This window comes from Rhinolophus ferrumequinum, chromosome 12 (genome assembly GCF_004115265.2).
Source record: "Rhinolophus ferrumequinum isolate MPI-CBG mRhiFer1 chromosome 12, mRhiFer1_v1.p, whole genome shotgun sequence".
Taxonomy (NCBI): Eukaryota; Metazoa; Chordata; class Mammalia; order Chiroptera; family Rhinolophidae; genus Rhinolophus; species Rhinolophus ferrumequinum.
The window spans coordinates 73,475,523-73,501,783 of record NC_046295.1 but is presented as its reverse complement, the minus strand read 5'-3'; the positions used below and the strand labels follow the sequence as shown (position 1 = coordinate 73,501,783).

The 26,261-nt window shown below is 52.9% G+C and overlaps 1 protein-coding gene across 7 annotated transcripts in view; it reads left to right on the top strand.

Moving 5' to 3' along the window:
• DENND1A (DENN domain containing 1A) overlaps window positions 1–26,261 on the top strand; it is a 468,543-nt gene that overhangs the window by 420,482 nt on the left and 21,800 nt on the right. For 3 of the 7 annotated variants that reach the window (XM_033123052.1, XM_033123054.1, XM_033123055.1), the window contains one exon: window positions 23,304–23,360. The exons of 3 other annotated variants lie outside the window; for them this stretch is intronic. In XM_033123052.1, coding sequence (XP_032978943.1) covers window positions 23,304–23,360 — 57 coding nt within the window. Of the gene's footprint in view, window positions 1–3,542; window positions 4,476–23,303; window positions 23,361–26,261 lie in introns of those variants that run through there. One more of the 7 variants, XM_033123058.1, reaches the window with a different exon arrangement.

Here is a 26,261-nt window from a genome sequence, read left to right as displayed (position 1 = left end):
GATGGGTTTGTAGTTAGCCTCTGAATCCTTACGGTGTCTGGTTTCTTTAAAGAGTTCAAAAATCTCAAATAACTTGATAATGCCTATTCCTACCTTGGAAAATGTTTAGGTTTAGAGGGGCTTTGAATAACTCTTTTTCCACCTTCCAAGTTCATGGTCGTGAAATAAGGCCCAGGAGACAGTCAAATGAGATGAAAATGCTGGCTTCTGTACTGATGGCTGCAGGGAGGGTACCGCTGGAGACTTGAGGCTAGACGGGCTTGCCAAAGCTTCACCACAGGTGTAAAAAGACAGGTGCTCCACTGGGAGAGCTGGACAGTTGCAGGCAGAGCCCCGTGGTGCCTGTGGACTGGCCACTGTGCAGGAGGGAGCCAGAGGTGTGTCTTGGTTCATAAACCAGCCCCGTACACGGAGGGTAAGGAGAGACTGCAAAGAGAGGCAGGCTACTCCATATCGGCAGGTGGCAGGGTTAATAAGCCAGGGAACATGCCTACGAGGCTTAGGCCACTGCAAGATGAGTAGATCCCCACCAGAATCTTAGAAGTTTCTATTGAGGCCTTCACGGGGTTCGGTCATGTAAACCATCCAGATGGTCTCAAGAACATGTTGCTCTCTTATGGCTGCGTCCTTGAAAACAACTCCCACTGTGGGAATGGTGGGGAGAGGATACATTCCAAGGACGGGAGGGGGGAGGGGCCTCCGACGGCCCCGGTCCTCTTCTCAGGTCAGCTGGCAGCCACATCCTCGGGGTGACCTACCCCAACATGCATGGAGCGTGCTCAGTTCCTTCTCTGAGGGAAGGACTCCTCTTCTGGGCAGGAGTGAGTGAGAAGGAGCAGAGAGAGACATTAAGGTGTCCCCACACTTTCCTCTCCCAGGCTGGGGAGCTGACACCCCCTCCTTCCTGTGCCTGGGAATGAGCGAGAAAGCAGCATCCTCCCCAGCAGGGCCTGGGCATCCCTCAGCCAGAGTACCTTGCCTTGACCCTTTCCCTCCTGAGAAATCAGCAGAGATAACACCCCAATAGAAACTGTCCTGCCCCCTGCATTGAATAAGATGCTGGGCTTTCACAGGTGCTTTCACATCTGTGCTGGTTTCTTGACTCTTCCCCCTCAGCTGGTAAGGAAGAAGGAAGGCGTCACACCCATTGTACAAACGAAACAGGCTCGGAAGACGTGTGTTTGAGTTCGTAGGTAATTCATACTCTACAGCCAGCAGCGCCTCTGCTCCTCCTGGCTGTGTGCAGCTCTCCGTCCCTGGCTAGGGGACTGGGCTGCCTGTGGGAGCCAGTGACACTGGATTCTAGCCCTGGACGCATGCTGCCAGCTGCGTGCGCCTCGGCCAGGCCTTGGGCCTTCTCAGCAGGTGGGAGGTTGCGGCTCCCCAGAGAGCATCATGGCAGACCCGCTCCACGGCCCCCTTGGTTGTATTTCTCCCCGCTGACTGATCGTACAAACAGAGTAATTGCCTGCCTTCCAGTCTGGTAGATGCCAGTCTGGTGTGCGTTGGAGGGTACCTCTGTTCTCCAGTTGAGCAAAGGTTTCCCAACCTCTGTAATGTAAAGCTTGAAAAATGAGTTACACCAAAGTCCAAACTAAGTACCACCTGGGACTCAGTGGTTTGAATGCACCCCTAGGAGCAGCTCTTGGAATGTGGTGTCCTGCTTGTCTGTGTGTCTGGAGAGTTCTGGCTTTACGAGCATGAGCCAGGTCAGTTAGTGCCAGCTTCGTGTTGGGCTGGAAAAGCCGGCCAGCCAGCAAATGCCTCCTCAGCACCTTTGGCTCTGAGTGCCCTGAGAGGTCCCTTCTGCCCTGTTGAGCTTAGAAGTCATACACGATTCCCTCCAGTTTAGCCATTGCGTCCCGAACACCTCAGACACCTCAAACCACAGGCCTGCAGTCTGAACGTACGTTCCCCACCAAACTCACTCCTTCTCTTTCTCCCACCCCAGTGAGGTCCATCCAAAAGCCTGGGTCACCCCCACCCCCACACTCAGAGCCTCTCCCTTCTGCCCCCTGGACACTGCTCAGTCCCTTTCCTCCCCAATGCCTCTGTCACAGCTTTGGTTCAGGCTGCATTTCCACTCACCCGGACTATTTCTCAGTCTCCTATCTGGCCTCCCGGCCTCCAGGCTCACCCCACTGCATTGCCCACGTAGCCTGCGGGGTCCACTTGCAGCACGCACACGTGGCCATGTCACCAGCCTCCCCAAGAGATTCCATCTTCACCCTTGGCGTGGCCTAGGAGGCCCTTTATGATCTGCATGTACACCCTCGGAGCAGGTCCTCTTTGTAAATCCTCCTGGCTCCCCTCTTTGCACGACCCCAGAACTTGGCACATACTACACATCTCACACAGCCTTGTAATTTTATCTTTGGTGCTTGTCATCTCCCGTGAGTGTATGTCTCTGGAAAGTTCACCACAGGGCCTGGTAGTCAATCGGTAAACATCTTGGGGTTTTATAACTGATGTGTATTTTTAAATTGATTAATAATTGATTGGTTGTTGTTTAAGTGCTTGCTGTGTGTCCAGCCAGCCAGTTTTTTTAAAGTTTTATTTCAGTTGCTGTGCTTACAGTTCTGTTCATTTGAAGAAGAAGAATGAATATTCCATTAGTGGCCAAAAACTACTTCCAAATCACTTTCCATAAATAAGCGTTTTGATTCCAAGTGGAAACATCTTTCTTTGTTTTATGGGAATTCAGAGCCTGTCTCATTTCAGTTTGTTTTTTTGAGCTCCTAAGATCTCAGGAAGGGAGGGGAGGGGAAAAGGGCAGGGAAGACTGGGACACCCCCCTTTCCCCGTCACCCCCCCTGTGCTCCCAGGATGAGTTGCCCGGGAGGAAGGGAGCCCAGGAGAGAGCAGTCAAAGGAAGGCCTGGAGTCCCTTGAATTATGTGAAATAAAGCAAAGATTTTAACTGTAAAAAAGACTAAGCTACATAACCGAATGCAAAGTATGAACTTAATTTGGATTTTTTTATTTATTTTCAGTTTTAGACATTCTTGGGAAAGTGGGAAGATTTGAAGATTTACTGGGATGTTAAGTGATATGATAGAATTATTGTTAACATCATGGTTTGGGAGCTGGTTATCTTTATTCCTAGGAGGTACACACTGAAGTGTTTTAGGGGTGAAGTACCATGATGTCTGAAACTTGCTTTCAAATGGTATGACCAAAAAATTATAAACAGAAACACACACACACACACACAGGCCATTCACAGAGAGAAAGCAAATACAGCCTCCACCCCACCCCCAAATATTTAGCTACTGAGAGGAAAATGCTGACCGGTTGGTCAGTGTGGCAGAGAGGACAAAGCACAGATTTGAGAATCGGGCGGCTCTGTCCTGAAATCCCACCTCTATCGCTAACTAGCTGGCGACCTTCAGGAAGTCACCTAACCTCAGGGAATTCAGTTTCCTCATCTTTAGAGTGGGGATAGTGTATCCACATCATAGGTCCTTGTAAGGATTGAGTGAGATATCGTCCATCTCCGTGCGGGCACCTAGGCCCTCAGTAAATATCCGTCTCTTTCTCCAGGGGGAGAAGTGGAACCAGCTGTCAGTCACCCACTGACGTAGCCTCCCAGCAGGCCAGTGCGTGACCATCGGCATGGCTCTTAGAACGCACACCCCCCTCGGTGGCAGTCCTCCTGCGTTACTCTTGTAACTGACCTGCATCCCTACAGCTCTTGCTGGGAAAGTCAGCACCCAAACCCAGTAGCTTCATCCAGCAGAGGGAGAGCTGCTGGCAGCATGGCCAGGAGACGGCCCGAAACAGCAAAGATGGTGCCCGAGTCTGACTCTGACAGTGCGAGGAAGGGGCCGTGGGGCAGGTTGGGGCACCAGGTGTGAGTGTGCGCAGGTTTGCGTCCTGGTCTGCAGTCCAAAGTCATTTTCATGGCCTAAGTCAGGAACTTCCACAGGCAGAGCTCTCTGCAAACTGCTCTTTCAACCCGGTTTCCAGCTCGTATTCCCCCTTTTCCATCGCCCCTTTTTCCACTCTTTGTCACACTTCTGTGTGAGACTGTGGGCAGTACTGCAGTGGCTTCCTCCTCCGTCCCTCCAGCTCCTCCTGCTGGGTGCCAGCTGCAGGGTGACCGCAGGCAGCCCTGCCTTCAGTCCAGGCCAGTGGCAGTCCAAAGGTGTTTTGGCTCATTCACTGCCATTTCCAAGAGCAGCAAGGGTCCTAACTGGTATTGGGTTTGTCAGGTCTGTCTGGCAAGGGTGGCTGACTCGGCCTGTCTTTCCACGTGGCCCCACTTTCTCATAGCCCAGGCTAGCCCGGAGACCAAGGTCTGCTCCTCTGAGTAGGCATGTTGAATTTCAGGAGGAAAACCATGCCAGTCAAAAAAGGAGACGTCAGATGCTGGAAATTCATAAGGATTGAGTTGGAAATTCAGGAGATTTCTGATGAAGCACTTGGTGTTACCTTCTCGATACTACAGTCGTTCTCCCACCCCCGCCCCCCCAATCCGCGATTTCACTTTCTACGGTTTTGGTCAATCATAGTCCAAAAACATTAAGTGGAAAGTTCCAGAAATAAATAACACGTTTTAAATTGCACGCCATTCTTAGTGGTGTGATGAACTCTCCCACCATCCCGCCCGGGACGTGAATCATCCCTCTGTCCAGCGTATCCATGTTGCACATGCTGCCCACCCCCACCCCCCACCCTGTGAGTCGCCGAGTAGCCATCTCAGTTACCATGTTTCGCCAAAAATAAGACCGGGTCTTATATTAATTTTTGCTCCAAAAGACGCATTAGGGCTTCTGTTCAGGGGACGTCATCCTGAAAATTCCTGCTCGGGCTTTTTCTCCGGTTAGGGCTTATTTTCGGGGAAACACGGCACCAGATCGGCCGTCTCAGTGTCACAGGGCTTGTGTCTAGTCGCCCTTATTTCACTTAACAACAGCGCCACAGTCACTCACATCACTTCTACTACAGTATATTCTTATAATTGTTCTATCTTAGTATTAGTCATTGTTGTTCATCTCTTACTGTGCCTAATTTATAAATTGAGCTTTATTATAGGTATGTGTATAGAGGAAAAAAACATAGCATATACAGGGTTCAGTACTATCTGAGGTTTCAGGCATCCACTGGGGGTCTTAGAACGTATCCCCCACAGATAAGAGGGACTGCTGTATCCCTCTCGTCCCCGGGAGCTCAGCACTGAGGGTGGATCTCATGTGCCATGGAAGGGCTGAGAAAGTCAGTAGCCAAATGAAAATCCAGGTTCAGAATAGCAGTTTGCTTTCTAAGCTACACCACCTGATCTCCGTTCAGCACAAGTTAAGGGTGGCTGCAGAAGGGGCGGGAGTCAAGACCAACCTCCAACCCCGCGCCCCGGCCCCCAGGTTTTGAGCACTTTACAACACTTTGAGCACCTCTTCCATGCTAGGCCTCGGGATTGGCTAAGGGCAGGTGTGGGAGAGGCATGGGGGGGATTGCTCGCCGTATGTCAGGCACCAGACTGAGACCCAGAGAAATGGGTCTGTGTTGCTACTCCAGGTACCATGCGAGGCGATTCCCCCAGGTTAGCCCACTTAACCCTTTCAGCCACCCTACTGCGTCTCAGCCAGTCCCTCGTCTTGCGGAGGAGACAGTCATAGAGAGGATGGAGACTTAGCCAGGGTTTATAGCTCAGAAGCAACAGTCCAGATTCAAAGCCATGCTGTTTATTACTAGAGCTCATGCTTCAGCACTGTGCCAAGAGCATGGCAGTTTCCTGCTGAATAGTAGTGATGGAGCCAGTGCAGCACCCTGGGCAGGTGGCCTAGGATCCCAGGATGTTGGACCATAGGTAAGGCCTTGTTCCTGGTTTCCTTCCAGATCTCGGGCCTTCCTTAATGTTTCTGAGCCTCAGCTGGAACCAAGACAAGCAAGCTGGTACCCTGCATCTGGTATAGACTCTGTGCACCTAACCCACCATTAGACACCAAAAGCATGCTGGATGCTTTCCTGGTGTGTGAGGGAGTAGACTTCAGAATAGAAAATGCACATATGTAGGAGTTAGTATTGGGGGGGTGTGGGGACAGAGTCCCAGAGAGCAGTTTCCAGGCTCTCAGCCTCACGTGGAAAGGTGCTGGCTCGGGCAGTAGATGGCCATCAGCTGTAACCAGTTAGCCAATTAGCCACTGATATAACTGCCGTGGTTACGTGCGTTGGAGAGTCAGTGAGTCAAGTCAGGTTGGTCGGTTGGCAGGCAGAGAAGCAGACAGCAGGTTGCGAATCGTGTGGCTCCAGCCACCAGTGAGACTATAGTGGTGTGACTCCCCTACCTATGGCTCTGAGGGTGTTCCTTTTTGGCCTCACCCTGTCCTGCGTTCTTATGTGGGGAGCGGGAGCTGAGACCCCACAGGCCGCCCCGTTTGACAAATGGCGCAGCAAGCAGGGTCTCCCGCACGACAGGGTGTCAGGAGCCAGTCCAGCTCCAAAGACCAGAAGCAGGGCCTATACTGGGAATCTATATCAGTTAGGGTACTTTGGGTTGCAAGAGACATAAAACCCCAAAGAGAAATTGCTGGAATTGTTGGCTCACACTAGCTTCAGGTATGGCTTGATCCAAGTATCAAATCATGTCAATGAGACCCAATTTTTGCTGTCTTTCTTGGCTTTGCCTCCTCTACTGGTGCCATTCTCAGGCAGGCTTTCCCTTCCTGGTGGCCGGATGACTACAGCAACTTCAGACCACTTCCTTCCAAGTGTTAGACCAGCAGGAAAGTGCATTTCACTTGCTAGCAACTTCCACACAAGGCATGGGATTCACTCATTGAACCAGTTTTGCTCATACACCTACCTCAGAGCCAATCATTGTGGCCACAGGTCTTCACTGTGCCATGGGCAGGGCCCTACCTGAAACCCATACCTGAGACGTGAAGGAGGGGTGGTTCCTGGGAAAGAAATCAGGGGCTGTAATCAAAAGAACGATGAACAGATCAGATTGATAAGTGTGCACAGAAACCAGACAGGCGACGTTGTCTCAGCCCCTTGTCCTCTTGCCTGATGGCAGAAAGGTTCGTACCCAGCACTGTGGGGATCTTAAAACCAAGAGAGTTTGCATGTCTGAGAATCAAGGTCACAGGTCAACCAGGGCACCAGATAGAGAGGCGACAGAAGGGCAACGACAGATCAGTACACGGCAGGGAGATTGGGGCCAGGGGTCGCAGGTTGTACGGATGGGCACAGTTGCCTGTGGTAGCTTCTCGGAGTGGAGCGTGGCAGGTCAGCCGTAATCCAGGGCCCAGGCGTGGAGAAAGAGCCAAGAACCAGGTCACTTGTTCAGCAGTCACTGATATCCACTCTGTGTCTTGCCTGTGAAAACAGGTGACAGTGACACAGTCCCTGGCTTCAGGGAGCCCACCATCCCACAGTGGGTGGTTTAACTTAATCCTGATGGATGGAATCCATCGGGTCGTTTTGAAAGGCCCAAATCTGTGCTGTGTGATCGTGCCACGGGGCATCTCAAAGTCCCCTTTTCGTTTGTTTTAAACTCCAACCGGTTTGGTCCTTGGGGTGATTCCCTGCCAGCATGCTCAGGAGGGGCTGTCACCTCGTCTCTACAGCCTTGCTGGAGATCACTGCAGAGTAAATGCAGTGTTCAGTTAACACCCTTGCTCTTCCCCAGCTTCAAGGACCGGGCAGAGAGCTTTTTCTTAGGATTTCCTAGGATAGTGGAGCAGCTTTCTCCGGGCTGTGTCTCAGATACCTGGTGACGGTTCTGAACCTGAGAGACCAAACGCCGCCCAGGTCCTAGCCTGTTCTAGGATGGAGTGGCAGCTGACTTCCTGTTAAAGCCCCAGAATTCTCTGCAGCTGGTCCATGCAATCCCCATGGCTTTCTCCAGCTGGTTGCAGCGGAGAATTCTTGCCTTTTCAATAATTCCTTTGGCCCCAAGTATAGTCTCCAGAAAGGCCCCAGTGAACTACACAGAGGAATGGAAATTGGGCTGGCGAGCTGGAGCCTGGCTGAGGCTGAAGTGTGAGTCGAGCAGGGTAGGGTGTGAGCTGGGCTTTGCGCCGAGGGAGCCGTTATGGCCCTCCTTCCCCTAGGCAGAGTCCTGCCACACGGCCTTTGTATCCACTTTTCACCCATCCTCGTTCATGAGCCTTGGCCTTCCCCAAACCTGCCCCACCTCAGTTCCACCAGCACATCAGCCCCACTGCACCCGGAGGGCCCGCATATCCCTGGGTCGCGTGTCGCTCTCCTCAGCTGTGAGGCAGAGAGGGCATCAGAAAACATCAGCTAGTACTGAGACAGGCGGGCCCTTCAGCTCTCCAGAATGTGGGTCCCTTGCCAGGGTCCCCAACCTCAGCCCCGGTCACAGACCTGCCTGATGGTCAGGAGAACTTACCAGCCTTCAGGGCCTACTACCCAAGCCCCCCTGCCCACATCCTCCACTTCTGGCCAGTTCCTTCTCACCCTGCAAGACTCTGTTAGGTGCCCCCACCCTGGGCAGAGTCCCTTCCTCTTCTCTAGTCCCCAACACAAACTTTACCTGTTTATGGGCCTGTGCTCCAGGCCAGAGCCCGTGCTGAGCACTGGAGGAACCCCGCGATGAATCAGCTTCCATCTCCATAGCCAGGAACGTCCTTGCTCTTCTGTGCCACCCCACACATCGCATCCACCTCTCAGGACCCGTCTCAAGCACCCCTCCCCCACAAGCCCTCCCCAACTGGGACTCCTCCAAGCAGAGGGCTCCCTTCCTGCTCTGGGCCAGCACTGCCCCTTGCCTGACACGCTATCCCTGGGGCAGTGTCAGGCTCATCTCTGTGACCTTAGCATCCTCACAGAGCCTGGCACAGTTGAGTTGCTCAGGGAGAATCTGGGGGATGCCCGGGGTGAGTGAGTGAATGCACGAAAGGGTGAATCGGGAGGAGTGAGGGCAGCCCTGTGCCCCCTGTGTCCTGAGCAGCCAGTCGCTTCAGCAGAGCAGGAGAAACCCAAAAGGGGGAGGCAGCTATCCTGCAGGGCCTGTGTTGCCTCTAGAAGCCTGCGTGTGGTGCCGTGCATGAGTGACAGACCTCTTGCGTCTGTCTGCATTCAGCAGTGTGACAGTGAGGTCTCTTTGCCAGGGGACGGACCAGAGCCTAAAAAACAGCCTTTTTTAAGGTCTGTGCTGGAGCTGGAGCAGCTCAGAATCCAGCTTCCTGCCAAGGAGGCTGTGAGCCCAGCAGGACAAGAGCAGGAAATCGGATTCTGTGAGACCAAAGGAGGCATTTTTCTCAGATTAGAATTCTCTGTGCCAAAGGTGGCGAGTTTGTCATAGTAGGAAAGGGGAAATAAAACACTAAGTATTGAAAATAAATTACATCCCACAAGCGAGATCCTCCAGGAGAGTCAGCTAAGTGTCGGTGGCTGTGCAGGGAGTCCTGCCCCGTGGCCACAGGACGACGGAACCAGGAGCTGCCTATCGCATCGTGCCCCATCAATCCCCAAGCCCTCTGTGGACTAGGACAATTAGTAACCGGGCTGTGCCCAGGACAAGGGATGGCAGGATAAGGAGGGGTCAGATGGATTGGGTTGGTTTTCATTATAATGTAGTCCTACTGTGTGTGAGCCAGACCCCTCCACAAGCATCATTTTTCCTATAATCTTCTCAACGACCCTATACAATCAATGTAGTTATTATCCCCAGAGGGCTGATGCTCAGAGATGTTAAGTAGCTTGCCCAAGGTTACACAGTAAGTGGCAGAGCAAGAATTCCAAACCAGGCTCTGGCCTCACTCAACCCGTCTCATCAAGCCCTTTTCATGAGCTCCACCTGGTTCGTGAGGCACCTGGGTGTGGCTGCCGGTGTTTTGGGGCCTGCTTAGAATCCAGCAGTGTGGCTTAGCATGGCTGTGGAGGTCGAGGTCTCTTTGTTCTGCTTCTCCCTCACTCCCGGTTAAGGCTCATGGCTGCTGTCCGGATTTGGGACTTTGCTTTCTCTCCAGAGTAAACCTAGCCGAGCCCCTTATTCCTTAATAGAGGGCGAGGGCCACAGTGACACCGCCCTTCTGGGGGCCAGGCAGCGTGCTTAATAGGGGCTCGCGTTTCCTCGCATCGTCTTCCCCAAACACGCAGTTGGGACCCCGACTGCCGCACTTCCCAGTAGAGTCAAGGGCCTTCCCCTACCCTCCGGCTGGTAAAAGGATTCGAGTTCAAAGCCCGGGCTGTTTTCACTGTGCCCCAGCTCCCCTGACCTGTGATAGCTGGGCGGTGACAGCAGCTCCCTGGCAGCCCTGGCAGCGAAGACTGCATGCCAGCCTCTGGCACCCAGGATCTGAGATTGCACTGATCAGGGCCCTAACTTAGGTCACTGTTTTTACCAGGTTAGTTTTATTGTCAGTCTGCCTGATTCCATGTCTTCTGCAATATCGTATCCCGTTTCATTTACACTACAAAGGATTTTTAAATGTAATAAAAGTATGAAAAGAGAATATAGAAAAGGGACTTCTCCCATGTAAAAGGGGTGGTTGATTATATCCTACTTAAAGTGCAGAGTGTGATGGGGGATTGAACTTTCTGCAAGCAGTTTAAACTGAGTTTCTGAGATGCTGCTGCCCATCAGCCACATGGTTCCATGGCTACAGCCACTCCCTGGCCCTCCCAAGGATGCCCCAGTCTCACCAAACCCCTTCTGGATGGATCCCTGTTTACACTTCCTGGAGAGGGTGACAGTGAATATTTCCAAAGGGGCAGTAGGCCCAGCCGTGGCGACGTGCCTTAAGAGGCCAGGTGGATGGTAGCAATCAGCAGTCCAGGAGACAGTGACTGTCCAGGTGTGCTGACCAGGGGACGGTCTCTATGGAGATGGGAGAGATGGGGAAAGCTTTTGCTCCAGGGCTATCTACCAAACACGTTCCATTGCCCAAACCATGAGCCCAGCCAAGAATTCTCCCCCTGCTGCTCTCCTATCTTTGAGGTTAAAAGTCCCGAAGTTTTCAGCAAGGCAGAACTCTTGAGTTATTCTTTTACGCCTTCATTAATTCCTTCTTTCACTTATTCAGCCTATAAGGAGGCATGTCAGAGCCAAGCCCTTTCCAAGGCCCCAGGATCAGAGGAATGAGATGTGGTACTGCCTTCATGGCACTAATTGTCTGAGAGACACAGGTAATAAACCATATGGAAAGAGAAAGCCTAATGGACATAAGTGTACTGACTGCAGAGGTGCCCTAAGGAAGTCTGGGAGAACCAGGGCAGGCTTCTCGGAGGAGGTGACATTTCTTCTGGAGCTTGAAAGATGAGTTGTTTATCAGGAGCCAGAGAAGGAGGGCACTGCAGGTAAAGAGAATGACATGTAAAGGACAGGAGAATCTGACTCTTCAGACTAGCATGGGGAAGCAAGTGGCCAGGAGGCATTAGGCGAAGGCCCGGAGCTACTCTGGCCAGACCTCAGGAGAGATTGAAACATATCTGTGGATGTCGAAAAGCCAGTGAAGGATGATTTTTGAGGGAATGGCATCTGGGAACACATACTCTGGGACCAGCACGGAAAGGGGTGGAAGTAGGTAAGGCGGGAAGACCGCTAATGACGCTGCCGACGTTCCGGCCAGAGTAGTGGGAGCCTGACCTAGGATGCTGCTGATGAGGGTAACAGTGAGGGGAAGACTGGGGGGAGATCTAGGAGGCCAGACAGACAGAACGTGGTAATCTGCTGCATGCCATCCGTGGGAGCTCTTGAAGTTCACCGTGGAATGGCCCGAGGCTGAACATAGGTTGCATTTGTCCTCCAGCCAATATGCTGTGACGAGATCTGACAAAAGGAGTGTCTGCTGGGGTGTGCAGGGCCAACGGACGCCTCCCTGTGCATCCCAGGGTGAACTGCTCGGCTGAGGGACAGAGTGGCCAGCTTAGAGGAAATGGGGGCCAGCAACCTTCCCCTCACTGTCCTGCTTCTGCCCCAGGGCTGTTTACCAGCCGCGTTCCTTTTTACACTCTCTCTGGGTCCTGTAACCAGGGTACCCATAGCTTCCTCTACCCCTTGGCCCCATCCCAGGGTGTGTGTGGATGGCTCCTAGTCTCTGGGTTGCCGGCTCTACAGCAGCCCAGGTCAGTTCCACCAAGGATGATGTACAGTGTTATGCTAAACCAACTTTACGGGCAGCCCCTTGGAATGCAAGCCTCCCCCCATGATGGATGGAAAACATCCAGTTGTTCAGCCAACCACTTACGGTTTGTTGCAGACCTGCAAGAACCACACACAGGCATCGTTAGGCCTGTTATGCCAAGGATCCCATAAATAAATAGCAGAGCGTGTCTCGGTGCATTGGGGCAAGAGTATGGAAATGGAGGCACTGTGTAAATAATACATATTTACAAAATAAATATATCAGTACGATAGCATATGCAGCCATAGCCAAATCAGCTAGCGTAACAACCACAAAAAGCTCCAAGGACCTGCCAAGTGATTGGCTTCCATCCATCCATCAGTGTCTATCAGCATTAGAAATGACCGCCGAAGGGAGGGGGTCCTCCTGCCCACTGACCTTGGGGCCTTTGAATTGAGGCAAGTGGTGAGATTGCAGGTGGGCATCCTGACACACAGCTTTTCTGCCAAGGTGTGAAACGTAGCGTGGCCGTGTGTTCCTACAGATGTCTTAAGGTCTGCGCCAAGGAGAAGGCTGATTAGCACCAAGTTGCAGGACGTAATGGGTTGCGACTACAGGAAGATGGCTGGCTGGCTGGCGGGGAAGGGGGCAGGGACAGATTTTCTAATTATGCAGATTTGCTTTGGCTTTCGAAGGGAACCGGTGGGTTGACTTTCCAAGTGATTCTTACGAGAGCCCTGTAGCTTTCAGCCTTTCACCCTGAGGGTAGGTTTGGGTTTTCAGAAAGTAGGTTCCCAGTCTCTGCCACCCGTTTTTTGAGCTTTGAACCCCACTGGGCATCCAGCTCTAACATCTGGAGCTCCGAAGAGGCGGCTGACAGAATGGCCACTGGAGTGGGCGCCCCTCCCCTCGGTTGTAATGGCACAATGCTGGATTTCAGTATTTTAAATGAAAAATATATGCAGTTAGCTGTGCGCTGACAATGTCCTTGAGGATTTGACAGTGAGATTTTCCAGCAGTTGGTCTTCGTTAGGATCCTGGCGGTGTTTAATAAGGCAGTCGGACTGCTGGCACCTTGGGTTCCTGTTTGTTCTCCGAGGGCTCTGGGGCTGCTGCGGTAAGCACATCGACCAGAGCTGATCATTACAAGGGCGTACGCCACCATGAATAAAAATGTCACACGTTTTCCCATCTCACAGCGGTACAAAATGTCAGTCCTGTCAAACACACATTGCAGGGAGCTGTGTGCAGTCCGTACAAATTGGAGAGCTGCATATTCCCCCAGCCTTCTGATATTCTTCATTTGAAGCTGAAGAAAAACAGTTGTTAACCTATTAGCTAGGATTTTAAACTCTGCTGAGGCGGTGGAAGGTAGACTTTGACACAGATAGAAATGTATTCCAGGGTCCAGGAATTTTAAAACCAGGTTCTCCATCCATTTGTTCTGAGGAAGGAAACAAAAAAAAAAAAAAAAAAAAAAAAACCCTCTGTCTAGTGAACCTGACTGTCTTTTTTTAACAGACACACTGGGGAAATTTTGAGATATTTCACATCTAAGCTTCCTATTGCTTCCCACATTCACATTCCACTCAAAAAGTCTCTTGCTTTTGGGGATGGCCCTGGGGCTCAACCTGTTAGGTCGGAACGGCGCTAGGTTGGGGGTTCTTCCTGATCAAAGCATGCCAGAAAGGTTGCCAGCCTAGTGGACGGAGCAACTCGACTGACAGGGTCAGTGGCTAGTTGGTCTGGTTTAGCCAAATGCTGGCCAATGGCTTATTGATAATTTGATGCTACAGTAGTTCCACGATCTTGGGCAAGCATTTGCTTTGCACTTACCATGTGTGGGCCTTGTGCCCAGAGCCAGAGGCCAGATGTGAAGGAGACACAGTGCCGCCCTCAAGGAGCCCATCGTCGTTTGAGGAGGGACGGAAGAAAGTAGCCCAGCTTTCTATCGAGCCAGGAAGACAGGGACGGCTTCCAGGGGAGGGAAGAAGCTTGAGGGGTGAGCGGGATCTATCCAGGAGGCAAGGCAGGGAGGGCACATGGGACAAACACGTGTGTTGTGAGGGGCATGGCTGGAAAGAAGGGGCTGCTTGTGGAGGGGTGGGTCGTAGGTCTGGTGGGGGCAGAGGCAGGGTCATAAATGGCCTGCCTGCCAAGGACTGTCTCCAGGGATATGAGCAGCTCCCCGGGCTGCACGTGGACGGGGGGACCCTGGTGGCAGGGAGAGCACTGTGAACCTAATCCCCAGACTCCCTTTCCAGAGGATGCTGTGTGAACCTGTCTGTACAACTGCAAGATCAGGGGAGCATTTTTACTTTAATTTCCTAGTGCTGTACTGCTTGGGGTGGACATCATTCCAGAGATGATAAATTAGCCTTGGTTTTGCTGAGCTAGCCCTGGCCCTCCCATGCACTGAGCAAACCCTCACTGAGTCGGGACGCAGGCCCAGTGAAATGCAGACGGCTGCAAAGACAACCTTTCTGTGTGGTCAGAACGGGCTTAGCAGGACAAAATGCTATGGGGGAGAACTCCCCAGGGAGAGGGGAGCACCCTCAGTTTCAAGGGGATAAGTTTCAGCATCTTGTTCTGCTGTTTGTGTGTCTGGTCTGATAGAAGGAGGGGGGCTTCTTTGGGATCAGACATACCTGGACTTGGATCCGGTCTCGGCCACCTGTGAGCTGTGAGGCCTGGCCTGGGCAAGTCACTGAGCCAGGCAGCCTCAGTTTCTTCACCTGCCAAATGGGGATTTTACCTTCTCTGAAGGGTTATTGAGATCAGTAGCGACCTTGTATGTAGTGCTCCTAGCACAGGAGCTGGTACACAGAAAGTACCAGAAAACAGTAGCCCTTGCTGGTATCAGAGGGGGATTGTCTCTCCCAACATCTGGAAGCCCCTCCTCTTATCCCCCACCTCCTGGGAATGTCACCCAGGCACCCTTGATGGCATCCCAGATGGCTGCCCTGGTGTAGGTAGCAGCAATGCACACCCTCCTCCCGCTCCTGTCTGGGCAGAGAATGGCACGCGTCAGCAAAGCTCCCTGCCCCTGCACCCGACCTCGGACCACCAATGGGATGCCACCTATTCAGACCGAGCAGCTGCACCTGACTCAAAACAAAAGGCTCCCCACTGCCAGCCCCCTTCCCTCCCCGCCTCTGTCCCCCAAGCAGCAGGGTCACCCAGCCCCCTTGCAGCCTTCCCTCACAGCTGCCTCACTGCTTTTGTTCGGCATGTGAACTTCCACGTCAGCCCAGCTCCTTGCACGGGAAGTAATCAGGGATCTTGACAAGGCTTCAAACCACAAATGCCACTACAAATTAACCAGCACCACTACAAAATACTACTCCTGTCAACATCGGGAGAGAATGCGCTGCTCTTCAGACTGAGCCGTCTTTCAGCTCAGAACTCACTGCCAGGGAAGTGCCCAGGTCCGGCCTGCGAGAATGGTCTGGCAAGGTGACGTTGAGTCGACTGGATCCTAAGCACTCCCTCTCCAAAGAGGCTGGCTGACAGACCCCACAGCAGGGGCTGTGGCTTCTCTTCCAGGGCCACCTTCCGTCCGGAGCACCCCCTCACACACGGTGCCTCAGGACAGCACACTGAAACCTCCCTCTGGAGTCTTGACAACCGGAGACCAAAGCCACCGCCACCGGCTTCCTGGTGTGTTGCACCAATCTGGGCAAGGGGCCTCAGTTTCCCTGTCTATAGAATGAGGATCGTGACAGAGCCTCTCCCCTGAGTTTTAGGACTGACTGGGATATTCCAAGGAACACATGGCCCATCTAAGGTGCTCCAAAAGAAGGGCCCCTTCCAGCCTCTCTTTCCCATGAAGAAGCACCTCCTTTTCGTCCTATGTGGGCTGGATGGAAACCTCTTCCTCAGCCATGAAATACAAGTCCATCCTGTACAGCATCGTACAGGGAGCACCCGTCCAGGGAATAGCTGGAGCTTCGAATCACCTCTGCAGGTGCTTCAGGGCCCGAGGACCCAGGGTCCCCTGGGCCCAGCCCAGTGCTGTTGGCACACAGCAGGTGCTATAGGGCACCAGTGCCCGCTCTTCCCCAGCTGTCCTTGCTGAAACTCAGAAGCAGAGGCAAGCATTTGATCCTCCCCAACAAGCAGGGCCAGCTCTGTTGAGGGTAGACGAAGAGGATGGGAGATAATGACAGGAGTTGGGGGACAGACGAGAGCTGTGCCCGAGAGAGCAAGTTGGGCATTTCAAAGGAGACACTCCACACAAATATGGCTTCAATACACTCCTTTTTGGAGGCATATCAAAAGAAGCCCTCTTTTATTTCCATACCTTGCATAATAGCGGCTTTCCAGTCCCGAGGAGTTAGAGGAGCCTTGCTCTCAGCCCAGAGGCCCTTTGTAGAGCCACGGAAAGCTTTGTCTTCCTCTCCCACAGGGGCCGTTTCATGTATAGGTCAGAGCATTGATGTGGCTACTAGCCAGGAAAATTAACCAGGTGAACTCTTTCCTCGTTAAACAGTGACAGAGTTTAATTGTGAATTTTCTCTTTCACCTTCTCCATTCCTGGCAGTATATCTGGTTGGGGCACATCCCTGGGACAGAGAAACCCCAGCGTCTATGCAGCCTCCCCACTGGGGTCACCAGGCCCTCCTGCGTGTGGGTTAGACAGGAGTCTGAAGGGAAAGGGACCATTCAGAACACCGTTCAGACTCAAAGGATTTGAGACCCCGATTGGGGCCAGCCTCGGAGGCCAGCTCTCAGGCTCCAGCTTCCACCGGGCACAGCCCACCTTCGCTGGCCCTTGGAAAGGGGAGCCTCAGGCTCCTGGCTGCCCCCCAGGCAGGGTGCTTCCTCACCCCAAGCTGTGCACGCACAGCCCTCGGCCTTCAGTGAAGCTGGTTGGCCCCTGTGGCCTCCGGCTTCTGTGTTCTGTCTCCTTCCCCACACCAGGTCCCTGGTTGGGGTCTGCCCTGTCTTTCCACTGCTTGGGACATTTCACCTATGTGGCCTTAGGCAGCGCCTGTCCCCCTCCCTGAGCCTGCTTTCCGAGCAGTGACATGGAAATGCTGATTCTGATCTCGAAGGGATATTGAAGGGATAGTCCAAGGTGGGGCCTCAATGGGGACTAAATCCATGTGTTACTTCCTCAACAGCCAGCTCCCTCCCACATACTTCACAGGACCCCTGCCCGAGCCTGCAGTTTCCCTGCGATGAGCTTTTTGAGCCTCTTCAGAAGGCCTGCCATTCACAGCTCTGTGTGACCCTGGGCAAGTCTTTGCCTCCCCTCATCCGTGAAATGGAGTGACAACCCTCATTCTGGCATGAGGCTTGCCTGGGCTAGCAAGGTTACTGGTGAGGCACCAGGAACACGGCAGGCAGGAAGTGCTTTGGCTCTCCCCGCCGTGTGCTGCCCCCCACCCCCTGCACACTCTACACTCGGCCCCAAGTCAGTGCCTGGCAGTCGAGCGTTTTCCACCCTGCCGCCCCATGTAGGGTGCCCGCTCATCCATGCTGCCCAGGTAATTAAGTTGATATTCCAACACAGCTTCCCCTCCTGACCTTTTGGAAACAATGTGTTTTGCTGCATCAACAAATTAACTGCAAATCAGATGCTGTCCTCATAAATGTGGGTTTCGCATCCAATGAGCATACTCACCTGGCCCACACGGCTGACAGAGCTAAACACCAAGGGCCAGGCAGAGGCCGCGGAGTTCCTCTCTTCTCTGGGACGTGCATGTCAATCACACTTTCAGGCTTACCCTGTGTTCGCAGCTACCCGCAGCCAAGTGGCCCGAGGTGGCGAGTTGACAACACGAAGTCCTCGGCAGGCCCCTGTGAAGCCCACCTGTCCTTCTCCACCAAGGACACCAAGGCCTCTGATGTGTCCCTCCCGCCTGACTCCCACTGCGCTGAGGAGAAAGTCCACACTTCTTAGCCTGGCGTTCAAGGCCCTGTACATCCTGCGTGTGCCCCCCCAGCCCGACTGAGGTCCTGGCCTGCCCCGTCCTCATGTTCACCCTCGCTCTCGTCTCATCGGACCACTGTGGTTCCCCGTGCCAGGCACCCGAACTCCCTACCATCCCCATCTGTGAACCTCCACAGACCTCGGCACCCCTCTGTCCCAGCATTATGGCCCCTCTATCAGAGTGGGACCCCTGTGCCTGTACAAAGCGTCCTCCACTATTTGTTAAATGGTCAAACAAATGAATCATGTGCCTCTGGAAAGCACCAAAAAGAGATGCTCGCCTGACGCAGGAAGCAGAAGACGGCAGTCGTCCTCTCTCGCCAGCCTGTTTTCTGAGGCACAGATGTCTAACACCAGACTCTAACTTTAGAAGGGACAAAGGTTAGAAAACCATGCCAGAAAGGATTCCAGATGACTTTGGAAATTGGGGTTGACAAGGATAGCACAATGGGCTGAGAATACCTGCTTGTTTTAGTGCCTGCTACTAGCTGTGTGACCTCATGCTACTCCCTTAACCTCTCTGGGCCTCCTGTTTCCTGTCTATAGCAGGGAAATCATTCTTCTCTAACTTGCCTCACCAGGGGATGTGAGGCTCAAAGGAAAGAGAAGTAGGAATACTTTGAAAGGAAAACGCATCATATAAATAGAAGAAATTACTATTAAAATCCAGTCTCCTTCAGCAGTGCTTGGCTGACAGTGCACTCCTTGGGAAAATCAAGGTCTTCACATCCGCAGGGCTTTTCTGGGAACACTTGCGAGTCCACCAGGAGGACAGAGGATTGGATGGTCCCATTTCCTCTTCAGGATGCTGGGCCAGAGTCTCACACAGCTGGATGGCACCCCCGTAGCATACTCACACCAGGGCTTGTGACTCACGAGTTATTTCTGTCTTACTGAAGAGTTAACTGAGAGTTAGGTCAAATAACTCATCCAGGTGGTGGAACCAGTTGTGAGCTCAGCTAGAAAATGACAGAGCCAAGACTTGAACCCGTGTCTTTCTGACCCAACGTGGTGTATTTTTTGGGCTTTAGCCCGAATACTCTTTGTACTCTAAGAAAGCAATTTTTCTGTGTTGTAGGACAAATCCCATTAGACCATGCATCCCTTAAGGACAAAAGCTCTGTGTCCTTCTGAGTCCCCAGGCCCTGCCCCCAAGCAGTTGTTCCATAAACTTCCATGGGCAACTCCTTCCACCCTGCGAGAGTGAATCAGCTTCCCCAACTAGACATGCCCTTCGGGAGGGTAGCTGCTTGTGCTGATCAAGGAAACCCCCCACCCCACCACAGCCGAGCTCAGGAAGTACCAGTTGAATTGTGGGACGGAACTCTTCTAAGCAAAAAATTGCTAAGGGCCCAGCTTGTTTGAGCTCACGTAAGACAGCAGTCAGTGTGGCCACGATTCGATCCTGCGAGGAATTGAGGATCCCATGTAACGTGATTTCTGTTCAAACGTGCGTGGACCTCTCAGTTCTCTGCTTCTGCTTTAAGGCTCTTCTGGTTTAGCCGCTGCCTTTTCCAGTGGTGGAAAGAGCACTGGATTTGCAGCCAAGAGGCCCGAGACCCGCTCCCCGCACTCCCCATTACCAAGTGGGGGCCTTGAGCAGTTCCAGTCTGTTTCCATGTCCACAGAAGGATATGCTTCCTGCCACTAGAGCCGTGGAAAGAGACAAACAAGCTCGTGCAGGCCCTGGGCTGTGGGCTGGAGTGCAGAGTCTCCACCCTGGGGAATGCACAGAGGGGCTGCTCCTAGTTCACCTAAATGACTTACACTGAGTCCTGGCCAGCTCTGCAGTCTGTTTGGGCCCCAACTCACACTGTCATGGTCCCAGCATCAGTTAGTCCCGGATTCAGCTTCCCAAGCACATGGGGCCAGGTTCTGGAAAATGGTGTGTTGAGTTGATTCTTCCCTGGCTTCTGTCCTCGCCCGCTTCCCACCCAAATCACCACCACTCACCTCGTGAGTTCTAATTGTCCTCTGAGTACTTAGCTCTCCCCAGCCTCTGTCCTCCACTGCCATCCCACCCCAGCATATTTGGGAAATACGGCCGAGCAGCCCCACTGCTCCTTTTCCTCCAGGAAGCAGAAGCACCCTTTTAGCTGCAGATTGGTGTGTGCTTGGCCCTGGGGAAAGTGCTGTCACTCACGCTACATCCCTGCAGGGGGCCTTCATGATCGCTGAGGACATTTCTACCCGATTGTCTTTTCTTGGTGTCTTTAAACCCCCCAGTTAACTCTGCTGGCTTCTAGGTTGGGTGTGATCAAGGGGCCGCTTTCCTCCCACCACTTATAAATTCAGTTGCAAAAGAACCAACATTTCCTGACGACAGTCAAAGGAAAATAAGTTAATTACGGAATCTGAAAGTTGAACTAACATTTGTTGAGTTTCTACATGTGCCAGGAAGTTTCAGCCAAAAATCATTTGCTGAACACCTATTATGTGCCTAGTACTATTACTAGACCCCAGGAGAAATAGAGAAATGAAGCAAGTGAGCTAATAATTACAATCTGTCTGCTTTGAATACACAGGGGCCGGGGTGGGGAGGTGGGAAGCACCTGACCCATCCTGCTCAGGGAAGGGCAGGGAGGGCCTCCTGGAGGAGGCGGCACTTGAGGCAGCAAAGGATAAATAAGAGGCACCAAGGGTGAGACAAACGGAAATGGAAGGGTGTTTCAGGCTTAGGGACCAGCATGGAAGCACAAGCATGCATGAGGCATTCAGGGAGAGCAACTGGGTGAACAGGGCTGGGTGGGGAGCCCTGGTCAGGGATGTATCAGAGATGAGATTGCAGAGGTTTGTGGGTGGTACCCAGCATCTGGAGGGCTTTGAAAACTTCAGGTGGCATTTTCCAGAGGGATTTTAATGGGTGTTATAGGGAAAGTGAGTCCTTCAGACAAATTGGGAAGACAGGACTTTTAAGAAAAAAAGAGTTAACAGAGTTTTGTCTATTTAGGGTGGATTTTTTTTTTTTGCAAAGATTTCCTTTACTGTGCTAACAGGCATTGTGACTCTCTAAAAGGAACACGACAGTAGACAGCACTTCGCAGCCTTGCCTGGCGGGGGAACCCCCTTTTCTCCCATCATACATTGCATCTCCCAGGATGGTGTGTCTCAGAAGACACCTTGGGAGATGCCGGCCTTCCACTGAGATGATTTAAGCTGGCAGGTGACATGACTGGACGCGTGTTCTGTTTGAGTCCACTCCGGAACAAGTGTAGAAGACGGCTTGGGAGGGGAGAAGCTGGAGGCAGGGAAGCCTGCTCATGGTGACAGTTGCTGTCGGCACTGTGGGGAGACCTTGGCGCGTGTCGTCTCATTCCTAACAACCCCCTCGGGTGGGAGCTGCCGTTACTGCGTGTACAGATGAGGAGAGGAAGGCTCAGATGGTTAACCCATGGGCCCATTGGAGCCCAGAGGGTAAGTGGGGGCTGGGGTTCAGTCCGAGACTGTCTGACCCCAGAGGCCACCTCCTGAGCACTCTGCCCCATTGCCACCCCAGCCAGCAAGAGGGAAATGGCCAGGTCAGAGGTGACAAGCAGTGAGGGCTGTGGGCTGGAGAAGGTAGTCACCCAGAAATAGAGTGGCCGAGCACCAGGGAACAGGTGGGGAGGATAGAGGGGTATGGATGGGGGCAGCAACCTGTGCCCCCGAGGAGGGGGCTCCCCTCTGCCTGTCCTTGTGCTTTCCTCCTGATGAGCGGTGCGAGTTGGGGGCCTCCATTCCCCTTTGCCCGGCACACTTCCTGTAAGCCATGAAGGGGAAGAGACGTGGCTCAGTGGGCAGCCACGCTCACGGCTGGCGTCCGCAGCCCCAGACGGCCTCCAGCTGAAGAAGGCTCGCTGAGCAGGGGTTGGCCCAGACTCCCCACCCTCTAATGTACAGAATCTGGGAAGCAGGAATATATTTCCATCCAGGCAAGCTCTATGTGCCATGAAGACCCCAATTCTCCACCACATGCCTCGGCCACCTCTCCCCTCACACCACTCGGACAGGCCCTTTCCCCCAGGAGCTGGGTTCACAGGATGAGTTGGAAGGCAGGTTTGCTACCTGAAGGCAGGTTTTGCTATCATTCCAACCAACCGAAGCTCTAAAGCACTGTCCAAGAGAAGTGTCGTGGGAGTCACACGTGGAATTCTAATATACTTAACCACATATGCAACATATTTTCATTTTCACATGTAATGAATATTAAAAACTACTGAGATATCTTACATTCTTCAAACTATGCCTCTGGAATCCAGTGCTTTATACTTACAGTATGTCTTAGTTTGGACTCACCACATGTGGCTGTCGGCTCCTGTAGTGGGCAGTGCTGTCTAGACTCTGTCGAATGATGGCGTAGCTTCGTGACCCACGTGGTTGGACGGGCAGGACCCAACTGGAAGCCTCCCAGGGTTTGCTGAGGGTCAGAGGTCTCTCCTAACCCTGCCTGCCCGTCTCGCACACTGTTCAGGACACCTGGAAGGGCGGGCCGTTGAAAGGACCAAGCTTGACTTTCAGGATTTGAGAGTAGAGCCAGTAAGCCTGTGTTCTGTTGTTTTTTTTATAATATTCAAATCCTGATTTCAAAAGCCAAGCATTTTGTACAAATTTTTTTGTTCGTCAGATATTTATTAGCATGTATTTTCTTCCAAAGCCCAGGGATGAAGTCCCTCAAAGAAATGGGGTGGGGGGGTGGCAGATGCTCTGTGTTCGGGACAAGTCCCACCGAGCAGGGAGCACTGGGCAGGGTCAGCACAGAAGGTTGCGTCTGACCAGAGCAGAGTCTCAAAGGATGAGTAAAAGTTTGCCAGGCAGACTAGGATTGGATAGGTCATCCCCCACAGAGGACAGGCAGGAAACGAGGCATGAGAGGCCAGAGCCATTTGGGGGTCTGCCGAGGTGAGCTTGGGTGAAGGTTTGGAAGGGTCTGGGGCATGGCAGAACCCAGGTCTTGGAGGATTTGGAATGTCAGCCCAGGGCCTTGTTGTGCTATCATCCAAGGACTGGGGGTGAAAGGGGGATGTCGGGGCGCAGCAGAGGTCTCGAAGCTGGGGTGTGGCCTGCTCATCATATTGCACTTTGGAAGATCCCCCTTGGCCTGTGTGGAGAATGGCTGGAGGACATGCAGGCAGGGGCCCCTGTTGGCAGACGATTACAGTGGTCCAGGTCAGAGACGAGGCTAGAACGAAAAAATTGGCAGAGGGGAGGGTCTCACAAATAAAATGTACAGGACCAGTGACCAGTCAGTGCGGACGTGTCGAGGCCTGGATGCTTGCCCTCAAACCGTGTGTGCAAATGCATCAAACCATCTCCGTGTGTACTGATGTTTTAAGTTTCGCTTTAATGCAGCCACAAAGACTCCGTCCCACTCGCCCGCCGCCTCCCAAGATACAGCGCTCGAGGCCCGTGAGTAGCCAGTGGTTCTGCCCCCTCCCCTCCTAACACTGCCTGGACCGCTGTCCCCGCCTGACTAAACCTTGGGACTTGGAACTCAGCTGCCTTGCAAAAGAAAAATGGGGATTGGGGTTCCCAGCTTCCCTTCTCTGTGTGGCATGAACCTGAACTTGCATTTTCTGGGCTTCTCTCTCCTTTTCGTGAATCAGTTCAGGGACTTACAGTAAAGAGGTGTAGGTCACTGGGGGCCACCGTGTGGTGTGTTTGCCGTGTGTGCAGCAGACCTCCTAGGATGAGCCACGTTTCTAGCCAGTGAGCTTTAAAGCCTTGCTCGAACTGCCTCTTCTCACAAAGGAAGCAAATGTCTGGCAGCAGGGGTCTCATCCCCGCCAGCCCGGGGTTTGCAGGTGCCTGTGATGTCCTCTCCAAGGAGGAGGCTGTGGCCAGTAATACGGCACTGGTTCCAGTGGAGACAGGTGCTCCTTCTCTGGCAGGCCTCACGTGAAGCTCACCTTTCCGTGTGACGCGCCAAGGGAGGGCAGAAAAGCAGGACGACGTGTGATAAACCCACCAACACCTGGGAACAGGGTGGGCGAGAGAAAGAGGGAGACCATCTGTGTTTTTAAAGAGATGCTGTGGGAAAATATGGGGTGTGGTCCCGTTTTCCAGCCTCGGTGAAGTCATTTTCCTTGTAAGCGTAGACTTTGGCCGTGCCAAAGCATAATAATGTCAGCAGTTCCTTTAAAGGGGGAAACTTGCTAGGATCATTTGGTGAGGGCTGCTAACCAAGACAAGAGTTTTTGTCTCTTGTTCAAAGCGGCCACTGCTCCTGCAGCCGAGCAAAGGGATCAGGTCCCCACCGAGTTGCTGTCAGGGTCGCCCACAAACGGGTATCCCAACCCCCTCCCGCCCTCCGCAGCGCACATGCCCAAATCCGTCTTGTGAAAGGTGTGGCGGCCAAATGGTGCAGGTGGCCAGGCTGAACTGTGTCTGTTTTTTACACCCAGCATCGATGGGGTGACTGCTCCCTACGTGGATGTCGGAAAGTTCTAGGGTCCTTTTTTCCTCCCTTTCCCTACCATGTGTGGGAGTTAGAGGGCTTTACGTGTGACGGTCGTGAGGCTACAGTTCCAGCCACGTGTGATGAATCGATCCTGTTACCCAAGCGTCATCAGCACAGCTGAAAAGGCTGGAATGTTTCTGCTCGCTGTCACTAGAAGAAAGGCACAAACAGCAAAAAGAAAAAGCACTGTGGGGGACAGGTGCCCCTTCTGGGTCAAACCTTGCGTAATTCAGTGAGAGTTTTAGTATGCATTAGCAACATGGACTTGGGGCGTAGACAGTGCTAAGCTTGAACACCAAAGCTGTGGGACTTCAGGCAAATACTGAGGCTCTCTGAGCCTCCCTTCCCTCTCTGTAATAGACCCTCCTTCCCAGAGGGTTTTTGTGAGAGTGAACACAGATGACATCTGTAAAGCGCCTGGAATGCCAGCCCAGGGCCTTGTTGCGCCATCATCCAAGGACTGGGGGCGGAGGGGGGGGTGTTGGGGCACAGCAGAGGTCTGGCACACAGGAGTGGTTCTTCTTCACAGGTTTTTAAATCTTACTACCTCTAAGGAATGCCGGGGTTTCTGGGTAACCAGCATTGTTCAGGACAGTCGTCCTTAGCTACGTCATCCCATTGAACCTGACAGTCACTCTATGAGGAGGGCACTGTCTCCACCCATTTTAGAGATGAGAAAACTGATGCTCGGTAACTTAACTCCAACCCCTCAACTACAGATAGGGATCACCAGACTCTAGAACCTGTGGTGCCTCCAGCATACCAAGCTCCCTGAACCCTCCACCTCCATTTCCACGGAGTCCATCTTAGTAGAAAGTACTGGGGCAGAACCTTCAGATGAGAAAAAAATAATCAGCGCGCTGCTGAGCTTCCTGTGCAATGTCTAGGGCAGTATTGGATCCTGGCAGAGAGAAGTGAAGAGAATTAACATTTATACAGCACTTTTTATGTGCCTGACATATGCCAGGCACTTGTGGAATTATTGTCTCATTTGTCCTTAGAAGAGCCCAGAGGCAGCAGATGCTGTTTCCCCAGTTTGTAGCCGAGACCCAAGAGACGATAAGAGGCCAGGCTGGCCTTTGAGCCCTGGCCTGCCTCTGCAGTGCCTGTCCTTGCTCCTCACCAGGCGGCCTCTTCTGCAACCAGTGGGCAGCACTCAGAGTTCCCTGTAGAGACCTGGGACCTGAGGCAGGCAGGGACTCTCTTAGAAAGCAGGATATGGGTCAGGGTCGCTCCCCTTGGAAAACTCAGGTACTGGAGACAGCTACAGTGGACTCTCTGTTGTCTCACCAGCATTGAGATTCGTGCAGATTGGGGGTGGGGAGGTAGCCACATCCACGGGCAACTGAGGACTTGGGAATGCAAACGTCACCCTGAGAAAAGCCTGCTGCTGCTCTGGTGCAGGAGGCGACTAGCCCAGCACTCAGGGCTGCACGCCTCTTCGGTTATTTGGCACTGAAGAGGCAGGGTGCTAGCAGAACCAGTTCTCGTAGGCTTGGAAATCAGAGTGGACTGCCCTGGTTTGAATCACAGCTTGGCCACTTCCTGGCTATGTGACTTGGGCAAGACAATTACCTTCTCTGAACCTCACTTTCATTGTCTGTAAAATGGGTGTAGCAAGATCTACCTGGTGAAGGTAATGAGTCCATACAAGTACAGTGCGTAGCACCATCCCTGGCATGAAGCGTGAACGTGTACCCACTTGTGCCAACCCAGGCACTTTCTGCCAAGCAGGATCACTATGGGAATCCTAGGTTTTGTGCTTTCAGGGTGTGTTCACTCCAAGTGCACTCGTGCAGACAGGTCCAGTGGGCACCACTGCACACTAGGGGTGAACCTGGGAGACACCG